Here is a 26756-nt window from a genome sequence, read left to right as displayed (position 1 = left end):
GAACTCCGATGTCCTCGAGGAATAGCCCCTCTCTGCACCATCAGCAATCTCTCTCTCACACGGGCTGAGGAAATTTGATTGATCCTCTATTGAATTATTTTTTTGCACTCTTTCATTTCAACAGGACGCACTGACAAGTTGTTTGATCATAAAGCATTATTGTCTGCCAAGTCACATTTCAGGGCTGTGATGGCTAATGATCTTGCCTCCTGACTTAGGGAAAGTCAGGTAGTCAGCATGTGTTTGAAGCTCGCGATTCCAAGGACATCGGGAGGTACTGAGCAAAACACTATACATTAAAAGTCAGGGAGATGAGAGGGAAGGAGCTCGAACTTTTAATGATACTGTACGGCGATACCATCGGTGTCAGTGGAATATTTACGAAAAGAGCACAAAACTGACGCCGAAACTTTTGCCTGACCCAGAGTCCCCCGCCTGCCTTTTTATCATTGCAAATGCTTATGCAAAGAAGGAGCAGAACAAAGACTACAAAGGCTAGAAATCACTCTTTTGTCTTTTTTCATCTTTTTTTTTCTAAACTACGTTCCCCTTTCTCTCGCTCGCTCTCTGTACACGAACCCATGAGCATCCACAGGTCCTTGGCCAAAGCAGCTGTATGGAAACAGACTGTGATGCTCATACCTGCTCGTAGAGCTGGGCGATAGAACGATAACGATATGTATCGCGATATAACTTTGACTCGATAGAGAAATTAAGCTATCGCGATAGACCTCGCCGCTCTTGTCCTCAAGAAAAAAGAAAAAAAAAAAGAAGGTCAGCCAATCCAAATTAAGTAGCGCAGAGCCGAACCAATCACAGCCGCAGCATCACGTCGCGTGACTTGTTACGTACAGCACAAGTGCCAAGCCGCACGTGTGTTTGTTTGGGAAGCAGCCAGCGGGTAATGGAGGAAATGAGTGTGCCGACTAGAAAAATCAACCGAGCGTGACCGAAGAGAAAACAGATGATGGTTCCAATGCCGGAGAGATTGTCGAACGGAAGAGCCATAGAAGTTCCGTAGTGTGAAGGTATTTCGGCTATTTCAAGTCTGACAAAAAACAGAGTAGCGTGCACTGTAAATTGTGCCGAAAGCAAGTCGGGAAATACAATAAACTGGTGCATGCGTCACACTGTGCGCCACGTTATTGTTTCGGTGAAATGAATTTCTACAATACTGTTACTGTTAATTCTACTCTCTGCAGTGTTTAATAAATGCTTACATATACACAAAGTTACTGTCCGTCCACACATACGACTCGGTTCTGCTTCTATGCCCCAGCTTTGTTTACTTTTTCCCACCGAGGCTTCTAGACTTCTGATTGGCCAACATTTCGGCACGGTTAGGAATCTAGCGCCACCTGCTGCTTTGGCATGTTCATAGCAGCGTTTTCCTTCATTTCTGCCTTTATGTGTGGACGGGATTATTTTTTAAAACGAAAACGGAAAATCTCCGTTTTCAAAGATACCCGTGTACGTGTGGACGTAGCCTCAGTCTCTGACTGGAAGCGCTAATTCGTCATTCGGCTTTTGTCAGACTAAAGTAACTGTTAAAACTGTTTGAAAAGGAGAGATTGAGAATTTCCTTTTAGTTCTCAGTTTATTTGATATTGACAAAAGTTAGTCAGTTTTGTCTGTGCTTCTGTAAAACAAACTAAGATTTATTTTTAGAATTAATATTTTGTTTCTAAGTGGAATTGACAATTTAGTCTGTTTTGTTTGTTCTATTTTGAAACTTAAACGCTTTAGTGGCTGCCTTTTGTGTAGTTTGCAATATTTGCCTTTATTTATCTGAAAAAGTCTCATGTTCCTTAAGTACATCTACCCTGTTGAACTTATTATGGGAAATAAATATTTAAATAAAAACAAGCTGCTGATTATTTCACATTTTACTTGTGAGCAACGGCACATTTAAATCTTACAAATATAGTTATTTGGCTTATATCGTGATAGATATCGTTATCGCCTGAAATGAAAAAAACATATCGTGATATGAAAAAATCTCATATCGCCCAGCTCTACCTGCTCGGTTTGATCTTTGAGAGTGCGAGCTGGGGCTGCGGACAGTGCGCCTAAGCAGCGTCCTGACAAACAAAAGGCGAGACAAATCAACTTTGTCCATTGTGGTCACACCAGTGCACGGTGCATCGCCGACTGCTCGGATGATAGCAGGTATAGGAGAGGATGCACCACCTAGGTGACATAATGCACCACAGGCTTCCATTTATGCTTGAGAGGAGATTAGGAGCGCATCTCCTGTTGTGTCAACAAGTATACATAACATTCACCAGTGAAGTGCCAATATCATATTACTAATGATTCAGCCGCTTTTAAAATATGGTTTACAGAATCGCCTTACATACTGTACTTGCCTCTGCACGTCTTGTCAGGCATTTTTAGCTCGGTGCAAAAGAGATGTGGCATGTTTACCTGCACTTGGGGGTGGGGGTTAGAGCTGTTGATGGGAAATTGCTTAAACTGCCACATGTTTTTTTTCTTCTTTTCTTTTCTTCTTTCTTTTTTTTTTTTTTTTTTAAACAGAAAACTCTTCAACATACATACTGTACATATGGCTTGTGTTTCAAACACCTTTTCCCCAAGGAAATAAAATGATAGCCAGTGTTTGATGTCCAAAGTAAGTTTACAGCCAAAAGGCTTCTGTACCTTTCAAATTTCCCCTTGTTTGTCAGCTACCTGCTGTTTCACGAGACAGAGGCTTGTCGGAAGCTATCGCCGCAGACTTTCTGTTTGAAGCAATTCAATTAGTCACATGTGAGATAACACTTAGCTTTCTACTAGCCTTTTTATTTTTTCTCCCCCCAACGTATCGACTAATCTCTTTCTTTTTTTTTTTCTCTTCTTTGGCAAAATTTGGACAAAAAATAATCACGTTCAAACAACAGCAAAAAAAAAGCCCTACCATCTGGTTGCGCTGCACTTGGTGACACAACTTTGGGAAGTGTCTGTTTTATACGACAACAAACAGCCTTTGTCCTTCATCACCAGAGATGACATGAAAAAGATGAGGCACGTTCATAGGATGTGAGTGCTGAGGCATTATAGGGGCTGTCTCTGAGGCGTCTGACTGTTTAAATAGTCTCCATATGAGCCGGGGCACTGCATCCGTCCTCTGCAGCCAACCTGCTCCCCTTCTTAGAGTGCATTGCAAGAGATTAATTTAATGCTCTGCCAGGATCATAAAGATCAAACAAGTGGAGAGATATCATTAAACCATTGGAATGTTATCTCATTTATCTAAACAAACTGATGCGATGAACGGCCTAATTAAAAAGCTCGCCATAAACAAAGCTTCGGATGGGGAGGCCTCTCCCCTCTTTAACAATGGAACACATTTATTTTATTAATCCAATGCATCGTGTATCATATCATTACAGTTCAATATATCTATCATTAATTTTATTCCCTTCACTTAAAGCTTTTATTGGAATTACTTTGGTTATTAGTTGGTTCTAATGTATTGGTTACCTCTGTATTTGGCTGCTACAATCTCTCTTATCTCGCTGCATAAACCTGTGCATGTTATTCAAATTGCCTCATTTATTATGATAGCTTCCTCATGTAAATTGTGCTGACTGCTCGCCCTTGCACAGTCCTCATTAGACTAATGAAAACCTTCAAACGAAAAAACTAAACAACCTGCCAAATAAAGGTCTGGGGTTATTATGAAAATTACAACTGTGGGAGCCGGGAGAAGCTCTCTTCATTAATTCATGCTCAGCAAATTGGTAACTAATTTAGTTGCACTCCTCTGCATTAATGGGTTATTTTATAAAAATGTTTTCCACAGCCCGAGACCTCTGGTGCACACACTGAAGAGCTCAGAATCCTAATCAAGTCCAGTGACATATTAGGAATTGACAATCTCAAAGATAATACAGCGTGTGTTTGCTAGTAGATGTGCGCGGGTCAACTAGTTAGAACTGCCGCGGATTGCTCGGTCATTTGCTTTCTCCTCTAATATTGTGAAGAAATTAGAGTCATTTGTGTTGATTATCTGAGTGTGGAGGAGGCACTTCAGCTGAGAAGGAAGATTTCTGCTGCCGAGGAAACATTCAGTTGATTTATGTGTGCGGATCCTCGGTTAAACCCTCGTTCTTTGTTTGCGTTACCCCGTTAGTGCAAATCTCTCCTTGTTTCACATACGAACACGCACGCACACACACACACATATGCTCGCACACGTGCAGTTAGACGGTCTGTGACCCATAAATTCAGCTCATGATCCTGCTAATTATTACTATTCACTGCTTCACACCCTGTGAGTGAAGGTCTAACACTGATCTTCACGTCAGCCTAGCCAACAGGGAACATACAGCCGAATGATTTCCATAGTGGTTTTATTATCATTATCAACCTCACCCCACCCTGCATCACCCAGCACAGCTCCGCTAAAACCAACAGAGAATACTGAAATCTATTATTTGCTTCATTTTGTATTTAATCTGCCATGCTTAGTAGATTTCTATCTGCTTCTTTTCTCATTTTCCTCTTCTTCATAATTCTCATCAACAACATCGTAATGAATTTATAAAAGCAATTAATAGCGTAAAGGCTAATCGGCTAATTCTGCATTTTATTTTGGTAGGAAAGATTAAAAACAATTGATATGTGTGGCAACAAATATCATATCTAAAAATAAATAATTAAATAAAATAACTGAGATGCAAAATCTGTGTGGAAATTAGACCTAGCTGACATTTAGTTGCACTATTAAATGTTTTTGTAGTTAATTAAGAGAACTCCAGGGGTGTTATTAAATCGCAGCATGTGCATTACAGGGGGCTGATATGATGTTGCAAATGTAAAACGTCCAAAGCCAGGTAAAGACACTTTCAAAGAGATCCAACAAGCAAAACACATGTGTGCAGTTAACTTATTTCTATGTGCCTGTGCAACAATGCGCACTAAACAGAGACATGAAGCCATAGAAGCAGCAGCACAGTCTGACATCATGACAAATGAAGGGCAGGATCAATCTTTAAATTAAAGGTTTAACATTTCTCAATTTTATTGCCAATATTCAAGGACTCAAATGGACTTTTAGGGCCCTTTTCATAAAGCTCTAGAAATATAACACTTTTCTTTTGATAATGGCATGCAGACTTTTCCCTTGTGGATTGTAAGTTTCTTTAGAAATCTGTGCAACGATGACAGTTGTAATGCTGGCAAATGTTGCTGCTGGTACAAAAAGTAAATCTGAGTTTATGAAACTTTTTGCTGCTCTTGACAAATTACACAAACTAGTGTATGACCTATTTAAAACAGGCATATGCAGCAGAGTGAGCAGAGTGACTTCAGTCATTCATGTCAGGGGGAAAAGGTTTGGTCAGCAAAATACTGTACACACCTGATCTGCAACAGTTCCGCAAGTCTGGTCTCAAACTGCTATGCAGATATATGATATAGCCTTGAAAGACTTAACTTTACTTTTCACAGTTGTGTATGCATGTCACAGCATTAAATTACTGCTAAGATGAGCAATGCAAGTACTGATTTTATAAAAGGACAGCTCTAATGATGCATTCACTCAATGCAAAATACCCAACATTAGCCTGATTGTGCAACAAGAGCTTGATTTTTATTAATGGCTTTATTTTGCATACTTTACCTACGCTGATAAAATGCACATCCCAAGCATTCCAAAAACAACCCAACATCGTGTGGAATTAAGCTTTCATACAGATTGAGTTTTGAGCTGCAGTGAGAGAATGAGCTCCGCCTGCAGCTCACTAAAGATGCCATAGCTAGAAGGAGGCCTTCTGGATAGGTTTCCTATTGAAATGTCAGTGCAAATCCTCAACTGCTTGTTTAAGGGGGAGTAGGTTGCGGTCACTGCGGTTGCCACATTTTGAGAGATTGCTGTGGAGTAAAGTTTGTCAGCCCTCAGGGGTTCCCTAATGGCCTTGGGCCCAATGCCCATTGCCTGTCTTGCCTGTTCTCCAGCTGCCTGTCTGACTGCTGTAAAACTTTAACAGAAAATAACTTTTACTCAAAATGTGAGGAGCGCTCATCCCAACGACTTAAAAGTCCACACGGCGCTGCCTCGACCTCCACAATTACCTGCCAAGTGTGAAGAGAATCTGATGAACAGTTGATGAAAAATGCAAAGAACCAAAAGCCGCACAACACACACATACAGAGATTTCACCATTTATTAGTGAGACTAGTGAATGGTCTGTTTAGTAAGAGTGTTAATGAAGCCCATCCACAGAGAATCTCTTCACTTTTTGTTGACACTGTTTCATAGAAATTAGTTGCATCTCAGTAAATAGGAATGGATGGAGCTAAAGGGAAGGTAATTTTGCCTAGAAGACGCTGGCATTATATTATAATTAAGTATTGCTTATATATTGTATGTATGTATGAATGTATGATTTGAATGTTCTCCTACTGGATGAGTGGACTGATCTTGGTGAAACTTTGGATAAACATTGTCTAGCCCACTGTGAGTCCCATATATGTAAGTATGTGCATGTATGTAGTTTGCTAGTTCTTCTAATGTATGCTGATATCAGACTTGAAGATTTACAGGTCCACACTAACTTGATGGCACCTTTAAATATTATCAGTAAACATTGCTTAATTTTGCTGGCTGTTCATGCAAATTTCTTCAGACTTATCACTGCAATTCCTTCAGTCCCCAGTAATGCATCTGCATTGTGTGAAGTAAATTTTAAAAAAATGTCTGTCAGGAAGTTTGAAAAACACACTGAAATACCCGAGATTGTGGCCATTCAAACTGTAACTGTTCAGCTTTCTCGAGAATTTAAATTACATAATTGAGAAACTGAAAAATATGTAAAAAAAAAAACCCCAACAAACAACAAATAACATAAGAATTTTGTGTTTCTACTTACTTTATGTGCTCTTGACTCATTTCAACTATACTACTTTTACTGTCATTTGTGGACACACTATAGTTTCTCTTCTCTCGTCTGATCTGTTTCCTCAGATATGGGCATGTTTCACTAGCTCTAAGTTCCCTCCCCTACCTCCAAAACATTCTGTCAGGCTAGAAGAAACACTGATAACGAAAAACTAGATAGCCAAGATATCCCTCATCTAAACAACACTTGCTCAGATGCCTGGACTGAAGCCCTTCAAGTCTAAAGTATATTAGAAAAACAGTTGTTCAGACACTTATAGAGCATGTAGTTGTAGACTAACATTCTCCCAAAAAATCTTTCTAACAAGAAATCTTAGAATGAGAGGCAGAGCCTTCAGCTCTCAGGCCCCTCTCCTGTTGAACCATCTCTCAAGCTCCTGGTGGACTAGTTTTCTGCACTCACCTCTTTTCACTCCTCCCCTGTTTATACGTCACTACTGCACGACTATAGTGTGTGTTTGGTCTTGTCTCCCATGGTCATGGCAGATGGCTTCCCCTCCCTGATCCTAATTCTGCTGGAGCTCTCTTCCTGTTAAAAGGGAGGTTTTCCTTCCCACTGTTGCTAAGTGCCTCTCATAGGGGGATTGTCTGATTGCTGGGGTTGTCCTTTTAATTGTGTACAATATAAAGTGCCTTGAAGCAACTGTTGTTATGAATCGGCAGTACATACATAGAACTGAACAGAACGGGGCTGAGACTTGACTCACCTTTATCAGCGTGCATCCTCTTTGCTTCATGGCTCATGTCATGGGCCAGGTCTCCCTCTTTAGGTCCCGGTGCGATGTTGGGTGACAGGCCAAGCAAGGCTTGGTTCATGGAGAGACCATTGTGGTGTGCGGCTGCATAAAAAAATCAGCAAAAAAAAACAAACCATTATTAGCTAGACAGGAGCTTAAACCTTCCATCTGTACAATCTGTAAAGCCCTTTAGAGGTTTTTTTTTCTTTATTTTTTCTTTATTTGTGTTAATAAATGTGCTGTGAAGCAATATATAATACGTACGTATCCTGTCTGAGGAGCTTTCTGTGTGGGCTGGGGAGCTGGACACACTGCTGCTGCGGTGGGACGATGGGTGACTACCTGGCCTCCTGTGGTCTTCTAAGGAAGGAGCAGGGGAGGGACTGTCCGGCAAACGTTCCTGCAATCCCAACAGCCACAAAACCACACATGCAAAATAAATATCCAGCGCAGGCTCGAGTGTTATGCCACGAGAAAGAGGGAACTGTGTTTACAGCAGCCAGCTGTTATTATGACATTGCTTGCTTTCTCTTTTAAAAATTTACCTTTATAACAGAGGTGACCATTCTGGAGGGCAGACTTTGGCCCTGTGCTGCGGCGGCCATATTTGCAATGGTGCTGAGGTGGTTCATCTGGCTCATCGCCATAGTGACAGAGGCTGGGGGCAGGCTGACTGGGATCAGAGGGTGTGGCATCATCATGAAGGGGAGTTCCAGGCCTGAGACACAGGAAGAGGTCGTTGGTTACTCAATGATGCATATTATGAGTGAGCTACCCACAGGGGAAACTTGGCTGAAAACTCAGAACCTGCTGGTGTTAATTCAGCAATCAGTAATTCCCACCACTGAGATCCCCTTTAAAATTGGTGTCCAATAACACTAAAGCTTTACAGAGCCAAGCGCCAGGAAAAGAAAGGAATAATTCAGATTAATCACGTCTCGGGTATCTTTCCATGTTAACACAATACACATAAATGTTTTACAGCACGTGTTAATAATAGATACTACTGCAATAATAATAAAGAAAATGGGGACGATAACTATACACACAGTCATTCAAAGACCAAAGTTTACACTGCAATAAATATGCATCAATTATTCTATGATGAATAAAAAGGGGCAAATTATGGAAATTCTCTCAATATTTACATATAAAAAAATATCTCGGTAAAAACGAGGGCAATCTTGAAAGTCATTACCCAAATGACTAGTTAAACGCGCTAATGACAAACAAGTAGCGCTAGGCTACAGTACGGCAATGACTTTAGGCTAATTATAGCCGCCGACAGTGCAGACCAAGAGACAAAGAGAAGAAGAGAATGAGACAAAAAAAAAAAAGAGTAGGTCGCATTCAGCTCACCCAATAATGTGATTTTCAGGGTTTTTTTCTCTATACGAACACACAAATTATTCCATTACAACATCAGAGATATCTTACAAATGTTCTAAATTATTCAATTGCTGTCTGGCAGTAGACGCCTAATTGGGGAAATTGAAGACATTAGCAGCGAGAAAATGTAAAGAAAGTCTAATAAAGATACTGCGGGTGGGGTGCGGTGGAGGGGGGGTTGTAGCTAGTCAAATAGTGGCCCTGAACTGCACTTCTGAATGGCTTAATGAAAACAAGCCAACTTTCAAAGGACATGAGCACAGACAGAGGGTCAAAGCTAGGTGTCTGTATCCCCCTCCCCTCCCCAGCCGTGGCACCCCCCTCCTTCCCCCCGCCCGTGCTCTACAGGGACTTTGAACTGGCAGGATCAAAAGTGACTGGGAACAGTTTGGTCTCATTCCTCCGCCACTCAGATGCTTTTCCTCAAATGCTTTAAAGAAAACCTCATAGACACTATTGGATCTGATCGAGCCTCTCTGTAGATTTTTTTTAACTCCTTTTTTTTCTGTCTTTCTTGGCAGCCCGGTTCAAGGTAAAAAAGAAAAAAAAGAAAGCTGTGTAGAGAAAAAGGAGGGGAAGAAAAAAAGATAGCACACTACAGAAAGCTATCCACAAAACAACTCCACTCTTCTTTTTTTGACAAAACATCAGTAGCCAAAGGGCAAGGAGATCTGCATGGCGAAGCCTCTAAAGAGAAGGACACTGGTTGAAAATGAAAGGACATGAGAAGTACTCCTCTCTGTCATTCCCCTCCTTCCAAAAGAAGCATTGATTTCCATAAGAAAGGTGGCATGCAGTTTCTCAGTGGCAAGTATTCCCAAACAATATAAAGCAGGGGAGATTAAAGAAAGGCGGAAGCCAAGCAGCACCTTGTATCAGCGCCTCTGCTGAAGCTCAGACTGAATCAATTACCACTCAGCAGGCTAAGCTCAATTAAAAAACACCACAGAGGGCCTGATTGCGGGGGTACTTACTGTAGGACAACATGGAGAGGTCTAGGCTACCTATCAGCCTTTCAAGGCCACTCAAGGGCCAGAGTGAAGAGACTTATTCTGCCTTTGAGGTGTCTCTATTACGCCCATTCAATCAAACGCAGCTACACACACATAAAGGTAGATTTTCACCATATCAATAAAGTATGAAAAAGAGGTGAAAAGTCACTTAAAACAACGCAGGTCTGCGCTTTGTTAGTAACATACCGCCACTTATCTCCCTGTCATATCTTTCTCTTGATGGCATGTGAATTTCATTGATGTGTCTCCACCTGACTGACAGGCTGGCGCGAAAACACAGGACCTCTGTTTGCTCTAAGGGGGTATTAGTCTCGCTTTCAGTGCCCGTCCAGCCCCTTTCTTGTCACCCCATCCTAAAGCGATGTTTCTCCCATAAAGACCCATTCAGGCCACTGTAGGGGAATGTGCCACGGGCCAACAAGGGTGCACCAAATCCTTTTATTTATGGCTGAAAGGAGCCAGGTGAGGAGGATATGCATTTATTCAAGGAATCTGGCATTTTCACAAGACAGTTAGAGTGTTTTCATCGCATTCATATGCAATTTCTTCTCATTTTCTTGATTTTTATTCTCATTTAAATGAAAGGACTATGAATAATTGCAACAACTTTTTTTACGTAGGTAACAATAAACAGAGATTTTTGCTTCTTTTTTTGTCCTTTTCAAAAACCAGAATGAAGAGACTCATTAATCGCTGTGATATTGTGAAGATATTCCAGTGGGCAAACTGTTAGAAACATATTTGTCAGTTTTCTGTTTATCTCTGAAATAGAAGTTCAGACCTGATGAGAGGTGAATTCCCACAAGCCCCCCTCCCAACCACCACCTCTCTCTTTCCTGAAGGGCAGACAATGCATTTGGAGTAATTTACCTGAAGTAAGCCTGAGGGACTTGCAAAGGTGAACTCCTATTTACCATCATTAAAACTACAAATCACTTAATACCAATATAAACAGCTCAGCTATTATGTCGTGCAGTGCTTGGGAGTTCACGCATGGATAAGCAAAGATCTGAATCGCGGAGGATGAATTGAATGAATTAAAACAGCCCTTGGTAGCAACATGATTAAAAACCTGTTACATCAGAATCAAACCTCACGGCTAATGGCAGGTTTGTTACTTATTAAAAAAAAAGATTTGAAGAAAAGTGGGAAAAAATGGATTGATTGACTGTTGAACGATTTAAAAAAATGATTAAAACGCCAGCAGTGATTTATTTTGGTGATTTGTGCCGCAGTTAATCCTCATCGACACAGAACTTCAGCCTTTTTGGCCATCTAACCCTACGGAGAAAAATAAGAGGAGAGGAGCTAAGCCATTGTCATTGAAAATGGGATGAGAAAGCAGCCGGGCCCCTTACCCTTAACTCTGTTGTGGACAGATTTCCCCTGACAAAAATTAAACTAGCTCCTACTTGGCACTTTATTATCTCTTCAACTGAATGATTTATTGTTTGTGGAGCGAAAGAACCAAAGAGAGGGGGAAGATTACATTTCCAGCCAAAGCTCAGGCCTGATCTCGTTTTTTACTCCCTCTGTCCAGGAAAAAAGCTCCCGACAAACAATAATGTCAGCTGTAATTGATCGGAGGTCGCTGGCTGGGCCTGCAGTAAAAGCGCACTATTTAAGCGACAATCGGCCCCGCGCTCTTCAGACGCTGGCTAATGAAGCTGTCTGTCTGGGCTATTTACCTTCTCTTAAATGGAAGGGGAGAGATGTACTGTAAGAGACAGGGCTGGAGAGGATCTGCCTCTCACTCCCGTGAAATAGGACCTGCACATGCCTCAGGAATGTATAATTGGTTGGCGCAGCCAAAGCTGGGGATCCGGTGCTAATTAAATGACTTGTTTAAAGCCTATCTGTCTTTGTTTGGGAGGCTCTGGGCTTCAGAACAATGCATTGTAAATGCTGTTGTCAAACAAACATTCCTGGTTATCCTTTGATTTGAATTGAACAAGACAAAGGGCTGATTTGCTCACTGCTAAGCCTTTGGTTTTCATGGTGTTGAGATATTTTTTCCTTCCCTCTTCTGATCTGTCAAACTGAACAGGGCCATTCCAGTCAAAGCTGCTAAATGGACTGACTCAGTGCACAATCCATACGCAGCTCGCCGCCGCAAAAACAATCTCCGTTTTCCCTCTTAATTGCGCTTGTAAAAATGCCCCCATGTTGTGTATGCATTTCTCCGACAAAGGTAAAGACGGTGGCGCGCACAAGGAGAGTCTTTGTTGTGGTCGTATCAAGGATTTGCACACTGGTCCCAAAAGGAAATGAATGGCTCATGAAAAAGTGTCTGTCACGCGGCGAGACATTTAGAGGTCTCCATAGCACTAATCAGCTAGTCGTGTTTACTATAACTGTTAATCTCCCTTTTTAAAAAAGGGGGGGAAAAGGAAGTCCTGCCACGGAGTAGGTGGACCGGGGGGGGGTGTGTATGCATCAGATCAAACATAAGACACGGCCTCCATAAATAAGTCGTCTAGAATTGTGGTGCCACTTTAGACTACACAAGTGCATGCTTCCATGTGCTTGCTAGTCCCACATTCATATACACACAGGCAAACAAGAAAACACACACACACAGATGGCAGGTTCAGTCAAGGCTGGTGAGTCCTGTTTCTCATTAAAATGGGGGGAGAGGGGAAGGTTTCGAGCTTTGATGTAGCCACCCACAGCCCTTCAGTGTCATTGAATGAAACTTTGAAGCTTTTTGTGTTTACGTAGTTAATGCTGATAATAAAGCAAACATCTTGTCTTTGTTAAATACCTGCTGTCCACTCACGTATGCCTACACACACGCACGCACACTGCAAACGGGGACATAAAACGAATACATCTTGCAGCAACAAAGAGAGGTAAACATGAAAACACACGGCCGCACGCTCAGACAATGATGCAGTATGGATAATTGTGTAAAGTTACGCGCCAGCGCAAAGCCAGCCGAACATATAAACACATGCGGGAAAGAAAAATGCTTTACATTTCAAGAGCTGTAACGATTGGATGAATAACAAGCTATTAACGCATCAGCAGACAAAATACGCTCGACGTGCCAAGGCAAAGACGCGCAACTGAGGTGGGCATAGACTTTTTGATGAACTAAATCACGAAATGTAACAAAAAAAAAAGAAAGAAAACATGATAAGAAAACATTTCTGCTTTCATGAGGTAACATAATTGCTTTCCAAACCCAAACCGCTGGAGTGTAACATGTGGTAGAAATTATCAAGGAGACAGACAGAGGTGTTTGTCCATTAAGCGCATAAAAATCTAAGGCAGGCAACTTTTATAGGATAATTTAAATCCTCGGCTCTAATAGTGCGCATTCCTTATGAAAATTGGAAGATCAATCATCTCCGTGACAGATCTGTTGTGGAAGAAGTTCTCGCTATCTTTTAGGTGGTGGTGGTGGGGGGTGCTGAACACGTTTCGCCACCGCCCCACCTGTGCTACCCCCCCCCCCCCCCTTCCCATTTTAGCTGTCTATTTGTCTCTTTGCTGAAAATGTTAACGAACAGGGCAATAATCAAGCCATATGCTTGCATGTGGCAAATCTCATTACAGTAAATGACCTTTACCAACCAATGCCAACATCCTTGTGCTTGATAACACAGAGCGTGCGGGGCGGGCGACACAATGGTGGGTTTTAGTTTACGCAGTCATGCGCGGGAGTATGTGTGTGTGTGTGTGCAGTTGGCCAAGACAGCCAGGCCTTCAGGACACATTAGGACACGGGAGGCATTCACTAATTTGGGTCGGAACCAGGCTCACTTCACATTTGCCACACGTCACTCCGAGGATCGCCGCGGAATCGGCGCAGGAGCTCCGACGCTGGATCACTCACAATAAGCGGTGGCACGGAAAGTGCTGCGAGCAGAAGAGGAGAGGCGAAGGAGAGGAGAGATATTACTAGCAGCTGTTACTACTGCGGCTGCAATATATTCAAGCCCAATCAATAAAGCTCCTACAGACAGTGACACCCAAGCAGACAGAGGAATCATTTTCATCTGATACTTAGCAAAGGCTCCCCCTTTTAAAAAGATTGCTTTCAGTCAATGACAACCAGTTGTCATTTGACTAAGGCTCCTGAAATGAAATATATTGACGAGTGTTATCAATCACGACCCACTCTGCCATCATATCAATTTAGCCGGGATGGGGGTTGAGGGGTGGATGGTGGTGGTGGTAGGGAGGGATCGGTTTGCATGTGGTCATCGGATCATCTGTTTTAATTACAAAATTAGCATCACTACCTCCTGCGCTCTCACTTCCTCCATGACAAGCACCTCTCGAGAGAGAAAATCAGTAACGCTCAACCGTTGTCAGCGCGAGGTTTCCTTGAAATGCAGTTCAGTGTGGACTTTAACTGAGGCAGAGGACAACATGTTAAAATATACATAGATATATATTTGTTTGATTATTTGTCTGGAGATTCTAAATATCATTTATCAAGAAACGCCTTCCTTTGTTTGTTCACCCTCTGAAGGGCGTGCTGATTGTGAAATTCCTTTACGTTGTTTGAACTTGCTCACGCGCTCCATCTTTATCTTGGTCCCAGAGGAGAGGCTTTGTGATGGTGAAGATGTCTGGGCTCAGGAAGGCTGATAGCTCTATTTGGATGAGGGTTCCCATATCATAATTGAGAGAAGAAGAAGAAGAAAAAGGGGGGAAAAAAGTGCTTTTGCGGAACACGACCAACTTTCTTTTCTGTCACGAAACGCTTTTGAATCCTTCCCGGGCAATGCTACATTTTTACAGTGCAATCACAGTTAAAAGAGAACGCCATTTCGCTGTTGTCATCACCGCGCTGCCATTACTGTTATTGTGTACACACAGTAATATCATTACTCTATGCTAATGTTTCCTCTTAGACATAATCACGGGGAAATGAGAGCGCATGATATCCAGCCTCTAACGCTGCGCCATCTTAACTGTGCATGTGAAAACGGCTCCGCATCCGACGCAATCACACACCACGTATATTTCACATTGCTCCGACCTGCGAAAGCTCATCATCACCGAAAGGTTGAATGTCATTTATTACACGTATCACATTTACAGCAAGTGACATTGTCTTTTCAAATTGTGTTGATCTCTTCACTTTCAAAGGTCAGCCCCTTCCCTGGCTAAATTCAACCTGACAGAGAATAGTGAGGAGGGGACAGCCGAACACATGCATCACCCCGGCATCAAAGCGCTCCAAATTAATCTATCCAATTAATGAGGAATGAGGCCTAATGTTGATGAGGGATGACAACTCGACTGGTCAGTTGTTTTTTTATAGCTCTGCTCCTGCTATTGTGAGCTAACCGCAAGAGACAATCAAACAAATATGTCCATGACGGTTTGTCGAGTGCCGCCGCCTCTTCCTCTCCGTAGCGCCGCAACTCCGCTGCCACTCAAAGATGATAGAACTTGATATGGATCATTACGGAAATAATGTTTAATCAATTCCCCCTGTTATTGTAATCTATTTCTGCCGTTGTCTGCGTTTGTGTGTTTTGTAGCTACATCGGTGCGCCTCACAATTTCCCAATCATGCATATTCAAGTGTTACGCTGATGCTTAACAGCCGACGCAACCGGAATTAGAACGAGGACATTAGACTTCATTAAAAAGAGAAATGATTATCAGGTTTATCTTTTGAAATGTCTATTAAAATGTGTGTGTCGTTCTTCACTTATCTGTCACCTGGCTCCCATGAGCCTGGCAGCCTAATAGAGAGATGGTGAGGGCCAAAGCCCAAGAGAGCGACGGAGACCCATCAAGCTCTTCACTCAGACTGGAAGGCTGCCTGTCTGCTCTGCCACTCTCTGTCTCGCTCACTTACCACCACTAGCCCCCGTTTGCCCAACGCTGGCAGGTCAAAGAAATCCTGTTTTGTCTGGAGAAGGACCCTTGATATAAGAAGATGGGGAGAAAACCCAAATAAAATGTTGAATTGCATAAATTAGTCAAGACAATAACCTGCCGCTGTAAAAAGAGGTGTTATGATATGTTCGTGAAATGAATTCCATTCAGCCTATGGCTACAATCTAGTCTCTCCAAAGAGCTTTGGCTGACAAAGGCTCCCACAAGAGAGCTAGAGAGGAAGATGGATGAAGTTGCCCCTAGACACTCATATCAGGTCAGTATGTGCTTTATCCCCTAATGGTTAAGGTTAGGATTGAGTAGGGGGTGATACTAGATCTGAGCCTGAGGGCCACTGTTCTAGAGGAGAGGTGCAGGAAGTTGCCACCATCCTCCATCATGGCCCACATTCAGCTGCGCTGGGCCACCAGCACTAATGCAGCTAGCAGGTTGGAGCGCGTAGTTAGCTAGTTGGACGTGTCCTTCCACCCAGAGAGCTTTATTATTAGAAAGGACATAAACAGACTAATTAAATCGCAGCAGTGGAGCTGGGCTGACAGCTGGCACAGAGAATGTGACCAAACAGATCCCTATCAAAGTGCAAGAGCAGTGTCTCTCTATATGGGTCCTGCTTTTGTGTGCGTGGCTTTGTCTGTGTGTGCTGACACGCATGCCTGTATGTCCAGTAAATATACGCCCGGGTGCACGTCACCTCTACCCATTTTAGCCCCGTGTTCGGCTCACATTCGACGACTATCATTTCTCCACTCACACGCGCTGTCATCTTAATGTCTTATTTAGCGGCTTATCGCAAAGCACACTGACTCTCTTATATGTTCCAAAATTGCACAAATGCTATCCAACAGAGCAGTGAACACTCCAGTAATTAGTGCATGGTCTCAAGCCTGACTCCACTCAGCTCTGCAACATGGCCAAGCACGGACCCCATATAGAGAGGAGTCTAGTTATGCATTGATCTCAGAAAATTAAGGCTAACTGCCCCAGACTGCGGCGTCTTGATGTACCTTCTGGATGAGCAGTGTACTATACTTTGTGTTGTTTGTGGCGTAAACACGGTGATTTTTTTTTTCTCACTCGCCACGCTTTAAAATAAATACATGCTAAATAATTAATGACCCCGCCCACCCTAAAAGGTAAAACCACTGATGATGAGAAAATATGGCCTTAACAAGTCAATAATGGCGAGTGCAACAAGAACAGCCTAATCAATGCGGCTGCAACGTTTGCAAACAAGGACTTGAATTATAACGCCAATAATTGATCCCTTCCATTTTTTTCTCCCCACCCCCTTTCCCCTTCATGTGATGTCATTGTTTATTGATTGCTTCTCGCCCGTGAGGGATGATGGGAAGTTTCGGAGTTTGTTTTTTGCTGCGACTTTTGCCCCTCCCACCTCCCCTCCCACATCCAAATACACCACCCACCAACCCACCCTTCCTCCATTTGAAATTTGCAAGCTGTAGCACCAGCTTAACCAAAAAGGATTAAGTCCCATACCCAACTGAGAACACAGATAATGCTCAGTAATTGGTAAAAAATGAAGATGAATGGGACAGCTAGATAAGGACCAATTAGCTGCTGGGAGTGTACAGCTGTGGTCTCCTCACAGAGCGCTCTCAGGGGCCAAGGCCCCCTCTTCCTCGCTCTCTCTCTCACACACACACATACGCACGCAGGCACACGCGCGCGCACGCATGCAAACATGCAAGCGTGAGGGTAGGGCTTGCAGAAATTAGCCTGATGACCCTGGAAAGAGAGAATGATGCTTCCTCATCATCTCACCCAGAACCTCTTTCCCTCAACTCCTCACTCAGTCAGGCAAGACTCCAGGTACCTGTCACCACCCGTCCAAACTTCAGACTAGCATGAGGCTTTCCACTCCCCCACCCGCCCCTGTTGGGCGCAGGCAGCCTGGACCGAAGCCACAGATGTTGAGACAAAGGCTTTTCAGGTTTTCATGCATCGCTCCTTTTAAAGCTTCGCTGCGATGTTACAGTGCGGACTCGGAAGAGTTTTTTTTTTTTTTTTTGGTAGATTATGTTAGCAGTGACAGTTGTGTCTTCTCCTTCTACCGCCGCGCTGTTGTTTAGCCGGCATGTCGTGGCATCATCTGGCTGATGACAGTGGAATTCCCATATCTAATTACAAACAGGATTTCAGCTCCATTAGAGTTGTGTGGTGAGGAGTCAGATGAGTGGCAGGGCAGCACCCAGTGGCCAAAGAGAGACAGAGGGTGAAAGACAGAGAAGTAAGTGAGACAGAGAAAAGAGGACAAAGGGTGAAACCCCTGCCTTATCGTCTCAACCTGATTTTTTGTTGGTTCTTTTTGAAGCTCCGAGAAACACTTTTTTCCCCCCTTCTGTAACTGGAAAAAAAACAAACCCAATTCCTTCTCTTGGAATTGGCAGGTGTTTGTTAGTGGGCAGCTGACAATATTTTTTCTCCCAGTAATGAAGGTTGTGGCTGGGGTCAATGCACTGGGAGGGAATGACAGGCTGTTTATCCCCCTCAAGGCCAAGCGCCACACGTGTTTTGCTTGGTCTGTGATCTGTAATTGTGGCATTTCCTGAGAGGCGCAGGAACAATCCACATTGTGCTTTGAGAGCTCTCCCTCTGCCCAACTAAAGAGTGCGAGGGAAAATCAAAGAAAGACCCCACACACGCACACACACACACACACACACACACACACACACACACACACACACACACACCATCCTGCCTCTCTTTACATTTTGATGTCATTCCATCTCCGTATCTTTTTTACCCTTCTCTCCTGCCTCCCCTTCTTCATACATATCTATTTCCTTCTCTCCATCTCTCACTCAGGATGTTTGGTTATTTTGGCAGAGAGTTGAACTGGCTGTTTTTTTTCCTTATAATTAATAACATTGATGCAAACAGGAAGGTCTAATTGTGATGAATATTTAATGTGAGGGAGAAACATTAGCCTGTTCAATTTACATCAACACAAAGACAGCGGCGGGCAATCCAACTCTACAAACAGTACAGAGTGTCCTTCACTGGCTGGCTCTGCTGTGCTTTGCTTTAAGCGCTTCACAATACAAGAACTGCTTCAGACAAACACTGAGATGAGGCACCTGTATTCTGTATTTTAGCCCGAGGAGGCTTTTTTTCTTTTTCGTTTCCCCTCCACGGGTTGATGTAGTGGCTCTTTTCTGATTAAATGGATCTATGTCCTTAGTGGTATTATCAGAAGGATGCTCATTATCATATCAATTCCTATCGTGGATGGTAACATAATTTGTGTAAGTAAACACATCCGTTTGTGTGGGTCTTAGTTTAAGCCGGTTGATTATAAAACGCCAGTCCATTTCCTCAGAGCAGCTGTGGTCTGAGTCTGTTTTAAAAACAGCATGAAGTCATTCCCCAGTCAGCACTCTGAACAACAGTCAGTCCAGTCCCAACAAAAGCCCCAGCCAAATGCATTTCCCCCTCTGCTACATCAGTCAACTGATTTATACGTCTCGATAGCTATTGGATAATAGGCTCAAGTGCTGGATATATTAGGGATTCGCACTTCAAAAAAATAAGAAAGCAAAAAAAAAAAAAAAAAAAAGCTCATAAATCAAACCCGAGCGAGCCACTTTATGGAATCTGAAGTAAAATCTGTAATCAGGCTTCCTTGTTAAGTCTCGCAACTGTGGAATCCCAAAATGCCTTCATTAAAAATAAAACATGTGAAGCAAAGTCTGGGGCTAGATGAAGAAGACAACATGCTGCTAGCTTGTGTTTCATGGCTCTGCAGTGCAGAGCGGGCCATATATCTCCAGCGTATTATCAGGATGACTCCTGCTGGCCACCCTGTCACAGGAGAGTGCTTGATATAAACAAGAGATTGCTGCGACACCCAGTAATCAATATTAGGATGGTTTCAGTACCAAACATCATTTGTCTCTGCGACCATTCCTTTGACCAAACGAAGCATTAATTCAAATCATAAATCTGAGCTGATTTAAATCCGAGGAGAGTGAGGGAGAGAGAGGGGCCCCTGTCTGACTGCCTGCCCCTAATGATTTATTTTCTACATTTCTGCGAGCGAGAGATTTGTCCATACTCACTGACAGGTCACCTTCAAACGCCAGTGGCAGACTGTTCATCACCATGCAGACGAGCATCTCATCGCTGCGAGTAAATATTAAAGGAAAAGAATCCAATTGATTGTGGATGGGGCCGAGAGGCGTCACTGCCATATATTTCACTCAGAGAGCTAATGCTGTGGCCCATGCACCCACACCTAGAACTGCTCCCCCTTGCCAGAATTATGATTCTACCGGGAGCCTGTGTGGCTGGCTGTGGGCTCAAGGTTACAATTTAAATTGTAAAAAGATAAAACAGTTTCTTATTAGCTCCATTGCCACAGCCTTGCTGTTAGTACTCACATTTATCTTTATTTCCGTGACCTCGCAGGCTCGTATTCTCTCTCTCTCTTTTTTTTTTTTTTTTACACACTCCATTCTCTCGGAGTGATGACCTCACACTTTATGCATTTCGCATTGTTAAATCTGCTTAGAAACACATCCTGTTTTCATCTCGCATGCCACAAGCTCCATGGTGTCAAGTATTATTGTCGAAATGTGTTCAGGAGTCAAGCCATTTATTACAGTAAGTGAATCAAAACCTCAATTTAGCAGGCAAAGCTACGGGGATTACACTTGGTTTATAATTCGGAACGGGCTCATGAATCCGCGCTAACATACATTATCATTCTCTTTAATACACTAAGTGCTCATGTGTGATATTGCAAAAAATCCTTCTGCATTTTAGGGCTAATAATTAATTGAAATGGCACATAGTGAAAAACCAGAGCTCTCACAGCAATTCAATTAGACCTTGTTAAAAGCTGATAGCTTTGGGAAACTGTGTTCACAGTTTCACTTAGCTATTAGGAGTTGTTTTTTTTTTCTTTCAACATAAAACACTTTCGGAAAAACATGACTTACATTACTAAAGCGGGCATTCCCAGTGCATACAAAATAACTAAAATCAATAGTTTATTGCTTTATAAACTTTGAGAAGGCAGCAGCACAGTGGAAAGAGCATCTCATGAAAGAACACCGTGCGAGTCTTCGGTTTAAGGCAAGCTATGTGTCTGTGTGTGCCTCTGTGTGCGTATAACCTTTTTATTACTTTTGACAAAGCTCCATTGACACAAAGAACAGTGTGTCTGCTTTAATGACGAGGTGTAGAAACGACCTTCTTCTTTGAGATATTTCAGTCTAAACCTGCTCTGGAATTATTGTTATTTTGGACTTTTTAGCCTCGGCTGGAAAGAAAGGAGGCAGGATACATGTAAAGAGAGAATGAAGGGTTTGATTGCCAGCATTGTTTTTTTGCCTGCTGGGGTACCTTTGGAACAATGCATGGAACCGCATAAGCTTTCACTCTTGCAAATCAAAGCAAATTTGCTCAAACTTACTGACAACCCTGACAAAAATGGAACTTGTTTAATAACCAGTCTGCATTTTTCCCCCTAATGTGTTGATTCTCGTTTTATACGGCCGAGGATTGAGATGTGTATAATACCCTGCCTCTCTGGACATTTTCTGTCTAATTTTTTAAACAGATAATTGTGCAGTCTTGGAACAGTTATGAGTTCTTTGAGCGTGTGCTGAAACGGTGGCAAGTGTGCAGGTCTTCGCATGTGTTTGTGTGCGGCTTGCATTTTTTTCCCACTAATGCGAGATGTATTTGTGACAGTGTGTGCGTGTATGAAGGGCATCCTCACCGACACTGGAGCTGAGGTCTCCATTCTCTCCGTCGACCCCGTGGTGGTTGGCGTTGCCGTGGTAGCTGCTCATTGCCTCCAGCTTGATCTTCTTGACCTTCATGGCCTCTGCGATGGCTGCGTTGGCAGCTGCTGCCGCCGCTGCTGTCAGGCCTGGAGAGAAGAGGCAGAGGAGACAGTGCGCTTACAGACCGCTACATGTCTGCTGTGGCTGAGCCACTGCACCTGTGAAACCTTTCAAAAAGCCTCCTTGGCAAATAAAAAAATGAAGGAAAAAGAAAACAGAGGGCAGACTTTTGAAATAATAAAACAATGAATAATTTTATACACTATGGGGAATAAGCTCCTGCGAGATCACGACTTTGTTTTTCATCTTCTGACAGGGGATATCTTCACAGCGGGTTATCATGCTGATGAGATGGATCCCCGTGTGTGTGGCAGCATATGATTTTTATGAATGTTTCAGAGACTCTGGCATTCCTCGCCGCTCTGTATTGATGTATTTGTACCTTGATGGAAAAAGATGCAGTCAAGATAACAGCGCATGATGCAAGCACTTTGTGTGTACAGCTTATAATAGTGAATGAGGAATAGTGATGCAGTGTGACACAGCGACGGGGGATGGGGGGGGGGGCAGGCATTAAACATTAAGTAAAGCGGGTTAAAGTGAACAGACATAGGGGCTGAGCTGCGTCTTCTGAATCTTATTGTGGAGGGTACTTCAGTGATACCGTCTAATGCATTCATCAGAGCTAATCGACCTGAATAATACCTCACAGTGCTGCTCGTGTTTCTTACAGCAATACATTGTCGTGCCTCATAATAAGAGGGCTCTTCTCACTGTCAAGGCGAGTCATCGGGCACAATGGAATCCTATAGACAGACCAGCAAGTTTAATAGTTAGAGGGCCATGAGTGAAAATTAACTAAGGAATGAAGAAGGAGGCAATATGTGAACTTTTGTATCATCTCTTATTTCAAAATGTTCTGTGGTCTGCAGAAGTACGAAACTGATGAGGCAACAGGTCAAAAGTGGCAATGAGCTTGGCTCAAATATACTCAAATATTCATACTGGTTTTTTGTACGGAGATGATATGGGTTATTTAGTAGGCTTCTCAAGAGAGAACCAGTCAACCAGTTGTGGTAGATGGCTGCCCCTCTGTGAGCCTTGTTCTGCCTGAGGTTCCTTCCTGTTTTTTCCTTCCCACTGTCCCACCAAGTGCTGGCTCATAGAGGCTCATCTGATTGTTGGGGTTTCTCTGTATTATTGTAGAGTCTTTACCTTGCAATATACAGCTCTTTCAGAGGTGACTGTTGTTGTGATTTGGCGCTAAATAAATAAACCTGGACTGAATTGAATTGAACTGAATTTGAATGTATTTGAGAATTTTACATGGATTTACTTGAGGCCAAAGTTAGCTGCTTCGTTAAACTACATGAATACTGACATCACTGAATCCCCTCTGCGATCTCAAAATACATGCCGAAATAGCAAGTTTAGACGTGGTCATCCACTTTAATGAAAATGAACTTGATGTGATTGACATAGTAGGTCTAATATTACAGCCATACATATGCTGAGCACACTGCAGAGATCATAAAGCACTGGTCTGTCATTGTGGTAGTTCCAGGGTTCTGGTGTATTGAACGTGACTGAAATCTTTATTCATGAGGCTGGTCTCAAACAGCAGGGACAGATAGTGCTAAAGCTCCTCTAGGCTTGGCGTGTCTCAGGAGAGTCCCACGACTCTTCTCGCCAGCCCCAGCAACAAAATCAAAGATGCATGGCGAGAAAAAGATATGTACCTATTACTGGAATCACTCATATCCACAATACGGTATATCACCTGCCCTTTCACTGGGTGCTGCTTGTACTTGATATGCAGGTTTGCCTTACGTTTGACGCAGAACAAAGCGGCGTCTCCGTTTATCATCGCTAAGCTGTCACGTCTCCGTGATGGGACTCAAAGCAGCTATTAGCCATGCATTTGAGGGGAGACACAAGTACAAGGAGAGGTAGAAATCAAACACGTGGCTCTAATAGATACATGCCAGCACATGCAAGCGCTAACAGACACACACACACAATGACAAACACGCACACAAGAGCATACCGGCCTGGACACCCTTTCCTCTCATCCCCAGCTGATAGGCAGATGGTGAGAGTCACTCTGAGCCTCTGACATGGAGGTGCATATAATTTAAAGCCTTGTTTGCATCTTAAAATACATCAGTACCATATTGACGTACAGTATACATCATGTCAGCGAGGGCCCTCTCGTTTGCAGTGGGCCCTGGCTGCTGTTCCATATGCATAGGCTGGGCAGGAGGAGGGGGAAAACAGCCATTGCCTCATAAGAAGGTGATACTTCTCCACATAATGAATGTGGCCTCTGCCCAGTCTGAAGGTCAGCCTTCATTTGTGTATAATGGGCAAGAGTCAACTGTTTTCCAAATGAGACGTATGCAGAACAGACTGCCGAGTAAATATTGAAATCACCTCTGGGCTGTTTGTGTGATAAATTCCCCCCACAAATCAGGTGCTGCTAAAAGGAGTGCAGCAATGGAGCTTTCTGATGCTCTCTAACTTGTAGGAATACGGTGGTTTATTGCACTGCAGCCTATCTGTCCTCAACACATATATATAATATAATTTTTTTCTTTAGTCGACTAAACTGTAGAGCCACTAAAGCAAAACGGAAACGGAAAGTAGGAGGTGATGAGTTTTGATCAAACGTTTAGCGAGAAAATAAAGGCTAGGAAATTGATTCGTACCATTGTGAAACGGATGAAATGATCACTTTTCCATTTTTCATTTATCATTCGCCCGCAACATCCACCCCTGTCTTTGACTAAGTGACACACTCCATAAATCGAAATCTTTGTTCTGATAATTGCTTCATTTCGCCGGATCAATTGTCATATCCACACAACGCACACCTCAATACAGCGCGTGTAATAAGGAAGCCAGGGAGATGTTGGCGCCCAACAACAAGTCTATTAAGCCACTAGAAGTCTAAACGTCAACAGGACCAATCCCACTCGGTGCTAATCTGCATTCATTACTATGCAAACAAAACAATCCAGCCTCATATAGTCCTTCAAAGTCACCTTTAGATTCAGACACTTTTCTCATATAGACGCGCCGGCGAGTCCGAATCCTCCAGAGCACAAAACTAACAGCGCATCACGGTCGCATGTTGAGAGTCACACCAGCAAGGAAACAGAAAGGGGGGAACATTTCAACAAATAGAGAATAGCATGGTACTGTCACATGGGGAGCACAAAACAGCAAATAACAGAGACAAGGTCTGATGGTAGCCCTTGGAGCAGCTGTCATATTAAATAATAATGAAGGATCTATTAATATGCAAAGGAAGCAGCAGCCGACTGGCTTAACGCTGTCATGCCTCTGCATATTGTCAGGATCTTCATCATTAATTAACATGCTAGCTGCCCCATACCTGCGCCAATGTCAGAACATTCTTACAACAAACACCCCAATGCCTGTGCCCTCCGCAACTAACTCTTATAATTAAATTAAAATCAGATTAACTTCACATCAGTACACAAAAGACCGACTTTTACGACTTTCTCTTGCAGTGATTGCAACTCACCCCCCCCCTCTCAAAAAAAAAAAAAACCCCAAACAAAAAACAAGAGCTCATCTGCTGTGTTTCTGTTCTCCTCTCTGTTAGGGACTGCACCATGGGCAACAATGAAAACGGGCAAGCAGGATAAATAGGGAAGAGACACTCCATGTCAATGAGCATGGCCGCCTAATTTTATGCATGGACTGGTGGCAGCACAGCAATGACAAACTGGGGATGGGAACAACGCGACTCTTAGGTACACTAAACCACTTGAACTGTGCTATCCACATCATGACAAATTTAGTATCAATTACAGAGCGTGCTAACCTTATGACAAGCGGCGGACTCAAAGAGGAGGGGCAGAGGCACAAAGAACTGACACTAAATTACCTGGCGCATACTGGATCTATTTTAAAGCAGCTTGAAGTGGCGATGGATTAGATGATCCACTCTGCAGCAGGGGATGACGTGCTAATTGTACACTGAAAGAGGATAAATATTACTGTATGTTTCCACTTACAGCACTCGTGAGAAGAAGAAGCAACTCTCTGTGTCGCTCTTAAAGCGAGGCAATGCCAGGAGGCATTAGGAAATATTGTTGTTGGGTTTTTTTTTTTATCAGCAAAGTACAGGATGCACCTCGGTAAGATGTAGGTGACATTCATTTCTCTAATGGTAAATGCAGTACTCTTGCGTTATTCAAAAGATTGAAGCCATATCCAGGACATAAATGAATTATATTGAAGCTGCTGCTTAAGTAGTGGCCAGAGTGTGAGTGGAGGCCACCTCTCCACTTTAAAGGAGATGTCATCTCAGTGTGGTGTCAGTCCACAGCAAATAATCCGATTTGGGGGCCAATCTGCCTGTAATGCATCAGCAACTGGAAAGGCTCCAGCGTAAACCCCTGCCCCACACCCCCTTCCTCGGGGCATGAAGTATGCACACGTTCAGGCACTCACACAGACACACGTGTGCCTTCACACATGTCCTTAAGTGTAAAACTAAGCACTAACTCAGCACATTAAAACGTCCATTTCTAAATGGAACTGGTGTATGTTAACAATGTGTCTCACATCCACTCTCTGGTCCTGATGAGTGAAGACGACATTTGTTCTCATGCACTTCTCACATGTGACCGATACAGCCACCGAACTTAAATCTATGACCTTAAGTCTGACGCTTCAAAAGAGCTGCGCCAAAAAAAAAAGAAGGAAAAAAAGAAATAAAATAAAAGGGAAAACTGTAAAACGGTTAAGTAAGTGCCTGTCATGCTGCTCTTTAAAGCTGGGAGATGAGATAATTGAACAACTTCCTGCTTCGATCTCAAGATGAAACGTTTTTTGCCAGTTTGAGCAATAGTTAACCACTATTACCATATTTGTTAATGCTGCTTATCTCCTTGGAACATCAGCAGAGGGATGACATGTTACTGTGAACCAAACACTGTGCGCTCTTCATCCGCAGCCCAAATGAAAAAGGGCGCAGCTATTTTGTGGGCGGCTC

General features: G+C 43.0%; 1 protein-coding gene and 1 long non-coding RNA gene across 4 annotated transcripts in view; one reads left to right on the top strand and one right to left on the bottom strand.

The window, feature by feature from the left end:
- Positions 1 to 26756, top strand: part of LOC309691292 — a 107647-nt gene that overhangs the window by 24009 nt on the left and 56882 nt on the right. The window contains exon 3 of one of the 2 annotated variants that reach the window (XR_014271943.1): positions 15150 to 15208. The exons of the other annotated variant lie outside the window; for it this stretch is intronic. This is a non-coding gene — a long non-coding RNA (uncharacterized lncRNA). Of the gene's footprint in view, positions 1 to 15149; positions 15209 to 26756 lie in introns of those variants that run through there. 2 annotated transcript variants of the gene reach the window in all.
- dachd (dachshund d) overlaps positions 1 to 26756 on the bottom strand; it is a 92447-nt gene that overhangs the window by 17163 nt on the left and 48528 nt on the right. For both annotated transcript variants that reach the window (XM_082508914.1, XM_082508915.1), the window contains exons 3-6: positions 21661 to 21813; positions 8187 to 8359; positions 7906 to 8041; positions 7612 to 7743 (exon numbers count right to left, since the gene is read on the bottom strand). In XM_082508914.1, coding sequence (XP_082365040.1) covers positions 7612 to 7743; positions 7906 to 8041; positions 8187 to 8359; positions 21661 to 21813 — 594 coding nt within the window. The remainder of the gene's footprint in view (positions 1 to 7611; positions 7744 to 7905; positions 8042 to 8186; positions 8360 to 21660; positions 21814 to 26756) is intronic.

Source organism: Aulonocara stuartgranti (assembly GCF_965226115.1).
Source record: "Aulonocara stuartgranti genome assembly, chromosome: 16".
In the NCBI taxonomy this organism is placed as follows: Eukaryota; Metazoa; Chordata; class Actinopteri; order Cichliformes; family Cichlidae; genus Aulonocara; species Aulonocara stuartgranti.
Note: the sequence above shows the minus strand (reverse complement) of the source record. Positions and strands in the feature narration are given on the sequence as shown.